At 39.8% G+C, this 8,331-nt stretch overlaps 1 protein-coding gene across 1 annotated transcript; it reads left to right on the plus strand.

The window, feature by feature from the left end:
• The first annotated feature begins 73 nt into the window (after positions 1-73).
• LOC113810814 (apolipoprotein D) lies at positions 74-7,602 on the plus strand. Its single transcript, XM_070130982.1, has 5 exons — positions 74-277; positions 3,197-3,327; positions 4,465-4,684; positions 5,392-5,546; positions 6,050-7,602. Exons 2-5 carry the CDS (start codon positions 3,208-3,210, stop codon positions 6,347-6,349), a joined length of 795 nt encoding a protein of 264 aa, XP_069987083.1. The 5' UTR covers positions 74-277; positions 3,197-3,207; the 3' UTR covers positions 6,350-7,602.
• The last annotated feature ends 729 nt before the right edge of the window (positions 7,603-8,331 follow it).

Below are 8,331 nucleotides of genomic sequence, written 5' to 3' on the forward strand. Positions count from 1 at the left end.
GGATGTGATCGATTAACAAAGAGGGGTGTGAGGGGGCTTCATTGGCACTGCGGGGCACTCCCCTTCGACGTCCTTAGTTAGGTGTCCTGCTGTCGTGGCGCCAAGACGTGGTGCCAAAATGCGGAGTAGTTAGTTCTCAAAACCTCGAGATCATTCCAGGAATTTCTCATTTCGTGCCGGAAGGAAGAGGACTCTTAATAGCATCCTGCAGGAGAGCCGTCGAGTGCGCAAAACAAGGATATAAAAGGGAAAGACTCGTTTCGGAACGTCCAATCAGGTGCGTTGGTGCGTGGCCTGCGAGTGCCAGCGACTCAAACGATCGCAATGCACACAGCGAAGGGAAATCATTCACTTTTTCATTGTTACTTCTGGTACTACCGGTACTACTATTAAAATTATTGCTGCTGTTGTTACCTGTCAAGGAAGATGTCACAGAGAAAAACATTGAACTCGGTAATGTGAGTGTTGAGGTAACTGCGCAGTGGGTTCGGCGGAACACGCGACTGCGCCAACGGCTTTCGTTAATAGTGAAAGACGACAGCGTTCATTTGAGCGGTCTGGGCGGAGTGTTGGTATTCATTTTGGTTATATACATATATATATATATATATATATATATATATATATATATATTTATATATATATATATATATATATATATATATACTGTATGCATATATATATATATATATATATATATATATATATATATATATATATATATGTATGTATGTATGTATGTATATATATTTATATATATATATATATATATATATATATATATATATGTGTGTGTGTGTGTGTGTGTGTGTGTGTGTGTGTGTGTGTGAGTGTGTGTGTGTTTGTGTGTGTGTGTGTGTGTGTGTGTGTGTGCGTGTGTGTGTGGTTGCGCGCTTGTATTCACTATTGTTATTATCACTATTGTTGCTGTTACTATTGTCATATCTTGATCATCATTAGGCCGTACCAGTTTTATTTATTGTTTCTCGGATTCGCCGCTTCATTATTTAGCATTTTGGAAAAAAAAAAGAAAAATCCGGGCCAGAAGCCACCGCCCGTAAGCACGACCGCAATGAGCTTCCGGGAGCCAATCAGAGAGCTTCTTCGTCGCCGCGTGCCGGAGGACAGCCAATCAGGAAGCGGCGTATCTTTCATAACAATATGGCGACCTAGAGGGTTTTGTTGTGTGCTAAACTAAACATATTTTAAACGATAATTTCAGTTTAGTTTAGAGTTAGTTGTGCAGTAGTTTATAGAGCCTATAGACAGTAGAGCAGACCGATGTTTTCTTTGTAAAGCTGCGAGTCTGCTGCCGAAGCGAAGATGGCAGCGTAAAGGACCCGACGTGGCAAACTTTTTTGTTGACGGGATTTTTGGTTTTGTTTGTTATTTAAATGTTACTGGATCGACATTAAAAAAAAAAAAACAATAATAGTAGTAAATGCAACGCACGTAAATGCTGTCAAAAATAATGTTCTTTAATTGGATTTAGAGTAAGAAATCAAAGAACGGGTTTCGCTGCACAAGAGGTGCCCAGAAGGCCGAAAATGAGAATAATCTTGTTCTTTATGTTCTCGAAGCCTGTCTCTTCGCCCGGTCGCTCCTCCGCTTCTTTGGAAAATACAAGAAGCAATAAATAAAATTGGTGTGGCCCGATCAGTGTTATTGTTTTTGTTATCATTATTGTCATGGTCACTATCATTCTCACCATTATTATTGTCATGATTATTATCAATATTATCATCATCATGACCTTCACCATCACCATTATCATTATAATTATCACAATCACCTTCACTATCATCATCATCATCATTACCATAATGACAGTAGTAGTAGTAATTATAATGATAAAAAATATGATAAATGTGATAACTATTACTGTTCATTATCATTAATATTTTTACTGTTATCATTGTTTTACTGTTATCATTAATATCATTACTGTTATGATTATTAATGTTATTATTATTATCATCATTGTCATAATCATCATTATCATCATCATAATCATCCTCATTGTTATCATAACAATGATTATTATACTTAAGCAATATTCTATACCCGTTGTGCACCGAAATTGCATGAGCAAATGCGCCAAATAAATTCTATTAGTCTCGTCAACGGCATTATTCTTGATCTCAGGTCTTAAAAACGAGTAGATGTTATTGTTGTGCAGGGACAGACAGATGTCTTTTAATGAATGGAAGCTTCCAATCTGTCTTTCCACAAAAAGTGCGGTGAGAAGCAAATGTTCGAAGTGGAATTCGGAACACGTTTGGCAAGAGTTTTGAGTAAGACTGTACATGATATTTCACTCAGTCTCGAATGTAAAAAAAAAAAAAAAAAAAAAAAAGAAAGAAAGAAAATAAAAAATAAAAAATAAGAAAATAAAATATGTTGCATAGTTAACTCTAGAATTTCCAAATGATCATATTAATTGGTATGATTTATATTCATGATCATGCGATCAATGTGATAATCGCAACTTACTGTGGGAAAAATATATTTTGAAATTCCTAATCTTATAAAGTTTTTTTTTAATGATGTTCGTATAATAGGCTAATAATGAGAAAAGAGTTTGAATTACTTGCTAGTAGGTTACTAATATGGGTGATCATTTATTGGCTGTATTGGGTAATTGCATTGCAAAAAAATCGAAAAAGTAGTTTGATTATGTAAAGTGTGATCTCGATTTAGTGTAGTAAATAGGCAGCGGTGTAAGGATGGGTATTGTAGCAATATGAAGCGTTATCATTTATTAAGATATTGGGAGATGGTTAGCGTTTGTCTATTTGAAGTCTAAGTCGAGTTACATGTCCATAGCTGATCATTAAGAAAAACGAAGAAAAGGGAAATTAAAACCAATGAAATATAAACCAGTGTCATAGACGCGAAAATTAACCAAAGCCTTGTCATGCACAGGGTCATGAACGGTGCCTGTCATGAGCGAAGATGAGCAATGGCGTAATATAAATTATATTATTGGTTCTTCGATCTGAGATGCAACGCCATCTATATGTCCGATATTCCAAGATCGTAACATATAACGCCATCTATATTTCGGCATAGTCACTGCCTGATTTCCCACGATCGTACATGTAACGCCATCTATATTTCTGCTTTATAACTCATTCTCATTCACATTACGACCGCAAATTCTCCACTGAATGAATTCCGTGGTTTCTCTCCCCAGGAAAAGCGACCATGCAGAGGGCGATCCTGGTGGTGGTGCTGTCGCTGGCGGCCTCCTTGGCGGCCTCCTACAAGGTGGGCTTCGGGACCTGCCCTCCCGTCAACCCCATGAAGAATTTCCAGCCGGCTGAGGTTATTATTATTATTATTGTTATTATTATCATTTTTGAGGGGTGGGAGTTTGCTTTGATGTGGGGATTTCTACTTATTATTATAGTTGTACTTAAAGTTATAGATGATTATAGTTATAGATATGATTATGATTGTAGCTATTCATATAATCATAGTTATAGTTCTAACTATAGTTATGTTTGTGTGTGTGTGTGTGTGTGTGTGCGCAAGATAGAAGATGGACTGATAGATAGATAGAGATAGCCTGAGAGATACACAGGTAGACAGACGGATAAAGTCAGGTAGTCAATTTATTAGTAAATATGTACGATACACAACAAAGTTATAAATCTACTATCTCTTTAAACACGTTAATTTTTTTTTCTTTCATTCTTTCTTTTTGTTATTTTTATTATTATTCCTACGCCCTTAGACTTGTACAACCTCACAGCCAAACGAAGGGCAATGTGTTCAGGGCACCCTTTCCTAATTACACGAGTGTTTGTCTTGTACAGTGAACATGTTTGGAACACGTGTAGCCACACCCTCAATTCCTAACCGTAAGCATCTGCGAGGAGACAGTGCTATTGATGTTGATATAAATGATATACATATTATTTTTATTATTATTATTATTGTTATTGGAATTCTCAATGTTATTATAATTACAATCAATATTATTGTTTTGTTATTATTATTTTTTTATCCTTATTATTGATATTATTGTTATCATTGGCATTGTTATTACTATCATTACCATCATTATTATTAGATTATTATTAATATAATTTTCAGTGCTAAGACCATTATCATTTAGGGGTTAGCAATCGCATCAGATTATTTTGAAAAAATAAGTTGAAAAGGTGCAATTCGTCCGAATAAGACAAAAGATAGCAGTAAAGCAAAAAAAATGTGTTTAAATAACGTCGATTGTTGTTGAAAAATACGGTAACGGATTTGTAGAAATTTGTTGTGGTATAAAATGAACGAATTTAAAGAAGACAGCAAATGGAAAACTCTCCAAATAACCATGACTTTTTAATTATCTTTTTACTTATAATTACGCATGATAAAATATATCCTTCAAAACAGCAAACGATAATGGACGTACGAATAAGAATGAAATAGCAATGATGAACAGCTTCTCTCTCGTCGCAGTTCCAGGGACTCTGGTACGCGGTGGAGATGTTCACCACCAACAGCAAGTGCGTGACCCTGACCTTCAACCGCCTGGGCAAGAACGACTTCAAGGTCACGGAGGGCAGGGAGTTCGTGGCGGCTCAGGTCGTCGGGATTGACCACTCCTTCAAGACCAAGGGCGTCTACAACTCGCGGGCGCCGCAGCAGCCGGCCAAGTTCCACGCCAGGTGGTCCAATAGTGAGTCTCGCGTCGGATCCGTGTTTCTCCTTTTCTCTCTTGCTTTTTCTGTCTCTGTCTGTCTGTCTCTTTGGCTGTCTGTCTCTGTCTGTCTGTCTCTTTGGCTGTCTGTCTCTGTCTGTCTGTCTCTTTGGCTGTCTCTCTGTGCAGGGGTGTCTTTTCGGCTTTTTCTTGGGGGGGGGGGCAAAGGTGGGTTGGCAAGCGAAGCGAACATAGAGAAGAATTATCAACTATAGGGGTATTTTAACTATAACTGGGTCTATTTAGATGTAATATAAAAAATTAAAAAATACATAAAAATTGTGGCGGGGGGGGGGCAAGTCAGACCTTGAGGGGAGGCAAAGTCTTGGGCGGTTGCCCCTGTGTGTGTGTGTGTGTGTCTGTCTCTGTCTGTCTGTCTGTCTCTCTCTCTCTCTCTCTCTCTCTCTCTCTCTCTCTCTCTCTCTCTCTCTCTCTCTCTCTCTCTCTCTCTCTCTCTCTTTCTCTTTCTCTTTCTCTTTCTCTCTCTTCCTTCCTTCCTTCCTTCCTTCCTTCCCTCCCTCCCTCCCTCCCCCCCTCCCTCTCCCCTCCCTCCCTCTCCCCTCCCTCCCTCCCTCCCTCTCCCCTCCCTCACAGAACTTCATACACCAAATCCCAAAACTAAACCACTCCCACATCGAAGCCCCAGGCGAACTGCCCCTTCTACCCTGCCCCCCTTCCTCCCGCAGACATCTTCGGAGCAGCAGAAGCCATCATCGTAGACACGGACTACTGGCAGTACGCCGTGATCGTGGAGTGCCAGTCGGTCATGTACTTCATGAAGAGGACTTCCGCCGTGATCCTCAGCCGCAAGAGAGACCTCGACCTGCGCGTCCTCAACCAGGTGGGTTTGCCAGCTGCGTCTGCGGGAGGTGGGGGGGAGGAGGAGGAGGATAGGTGGGAAGATGAAGGGTAGAATGGGAGATGGTGAATATGAAGAGAATAGGGGATGAGATGAGTATCAGTGTGAAAGAAAGGGATGGAAATGAAGGGGATAGAGAATAAGATGAATAGCAGTATGAAAAGGGGATGGAAATGAAGAGAATAGGGGATGGGATGAGTAGCAGTATAAAAAAAAAATGATGAAAATGAAGAGGATAGAGATTAAGATGAATAGCAGTATGAAAATGGTAATGAGAATAGGGGGTGAGATGAACAATAGTATGGGAGAAATGATGAAAATGAAGATAATAGGGTATGAGATGAATAGCAGTATGAAAAAAGGGATGGAAATGAAGAGAATAGGGCTGAGATGAACAAGAGCATAGGAGAAATGATGAAAAGGAAGAAAATAGGTGATGCGATTAATAGGATTATGACAGTTTGCTGACTGCTCCGCGCCCGCAGGTGAAGCGAGACCTCTGCGACGGCTATGGCTTCGACTGCAAGGACTTCGAGACGATCGACCACAACCGCTGCACGAGCGTCCAGCGCGAACCCGCCAGGAAGGACGTCGCGAGGGCCAGTCCCCTCAACAGGCCGAAGCCCCTGAGGAAGTTCCCGATGCCCGAGGTCGTCAGGACAACGCCCTCGTCGAAGATCAAGCCTCGCACCTTCCGGCCGATCACGCAGAAGCCGACGGCGGCCCCGACCACGCCCAGGGTCTACGGGAAGCTGCAGAGGTGGTGCCTCGACTTCTTCTGCTAGAGGTCGAGTGGGGCCTAGCAGGGACGGGACCTAGATTTCTGCTGGACGTCAGATGGGGTCTGGAAGCGTTGGTCTGGATCTGCTTTATGTCGACTGCGGTTTAGCAGAAAGGGTGACCAGATTTCTGCAAGGGATTCGATGGGTTCTAGCAGAAAGGGCTGGACATCTGCTGGGTATTAAATTGGACCAAGCAGAAGTAGTACGATGACCTGCTAAATTCTGAGTGGGGTTGAGCAGTAGTGATTCCCAGACTTCTAGCAGACGCCACGCAGGTGCAACTTCTGCTAGGCGGCGGAAGGAGGTGGGGGGGGGGGGGTTTACCTGAATGATTACCTGAGGCCTTTGTTGGTTCCTGCAGGAGCGGCGCCGATCTGGAATGTAGTATATCATCTCATTGCTGCAAATAACAAGTGCAGACTGTACTACGCTTGCACAAAGTAGGCAGGCTAGGTTGATTTGTTTTTATTTGCAGTTACTAATTAAAAAACAAAAAGTGTTTCCTCGAAAGCCCCTAATTGCAAGTTACGATCTTTTATTAAAAAAAAAACGCTGTTATGAACCAATTTAGTATAACAACAGCACGTTTTCAGGGGCGGGGCCACAAGGCAACATAAACGCAGTATAGTTTGTTGAGATATTGTACATGCCAAAGGCTTCCAGATCGTTGAACAAAGTCCTATTAAATTCCAAGAGCATTTATACCTTACGGCGTATAAGTGTTTCAGAATGCCACTGATCCGGGTCTTCTTATACCAGGTCGTAATGTGATGACATTAACCACTGTGGGATGTATGTCTCCTGCAAGACAATGCTGGGTCTTTGTATTTTAATGCATTATATTGCCATAAGGTTTATCGCCCATGCCACATCAGTGAGGTATGACAGGTGCGATATATATGACATATATGTAAGCATAATGTATTTTATATATCTCATAGATTTAGGCACAGTGTGTGTTTATCGTGTATCGAAAAGGGTATGTTTTCCATCGCATCAATGTCAGTAATGCGATGCACAGCCATATGGCAAGAACAAACAAACACAGAGATGTCTACTGACGGTGTATACAACTGTACACACACACACACTAAGTATTATATATTCGCAATGTTTATCGTTGATATACGTAGGCAACTTTGTATACGTATATATCCGAATCTAATCATTATATTAGCTATACTACAAGTATATCTCATTATATATTGTATTTCTGAAACACTTTTGCTTTTGCTAATAAAGTCTTCTGAACTCAATTATAACCAGTTTTACTACCACAAGCAGCGCAATTAGAGCAGAAATGTAACAACTTAACTAGCAGTGCCTTATTTACCTCTACTTTGTTATCATAAATATACCATCAGAGGTATGGCCAATTCGTTATATGTAGAAGCTTATATTAGGCCTAGAATTCAATTGATACTGAAAAAGTGGGTCTGGGTCCAGCTGTGGATATATTCAAAATTATGCACAAACATTTTTCTTCTAATGATATTAAGCTAATGCTATAATTATTTGCTGATTATGGTCATCATATATATATATATATATATATATATATATATATATATATATATATATATATATATATATATATATATATATATATATATATATATATATATATATATATATATATATTACAGACGCGTAATTCTGCATTATATTTTAAGATAAAATTTGAGAATTTAAGGTTTGATCAATTCTATATTAATAATATCTGGAAGGATCCGCGGAAATTCCACTGAAAGAAAAGAAAAGAAAAGAAAAGAGAGGTACCTTTCTCTCCATATTTCAATTTCCTCTTTCTACCTTTCGCTTCCTCTCTCCCTCTACCTTTCTCTTTCCTGTTCTGCTACCCCCTTTCATTCCTAAATCTTTCTTAAAGTCACTCCCTCCCACTCTAAACTCTTCCCTTCTTTTCCTCCTCAAACTCCCTCACCTCCTTCGCGTCCTTTTCCTCTTCTCTATCTCTTCCATCTTCT

The sequence above is a fragment of the Penaeus vannamei genome, chromosome 16 (assembly GCF_042767895.1).
Source record: "Penaeus vannamei isolate JL-2024 chromosome 16, ASM4276789v1, whole genome shotgun sequence".
Classification (NCBI taxonomy): Eukaryota; Metazoa; Arthropoda; class Malacostraca; order Decapoda; family Penaeidae; genus Penaeus; species Penaeus vannamei.

Coding starts and splice junctions, on each gene's coding strand:
- LOC113810814 (XM_070130982.1), top strand. CDS start 3,208: ATGCAGAGGGCGATCCTGGTGGTGGTGCTGTCGCTGGCGGCCTCCTTG. Junction 3,328..4,464: donor AGAATTTCCAGCCGGCTGAG/GTTATTATTATT, acceptor CTCTCGTCGCAG/TTCCAGGGACTCTGGTACGC. Junction 5,547..6,049: donor ACCTGCGCGTCCTCAACCAG/GTGGGTTTGCCA, acceptor CCGCGCCCGCAG/GTGAAGCGAGACCTCTGCGA.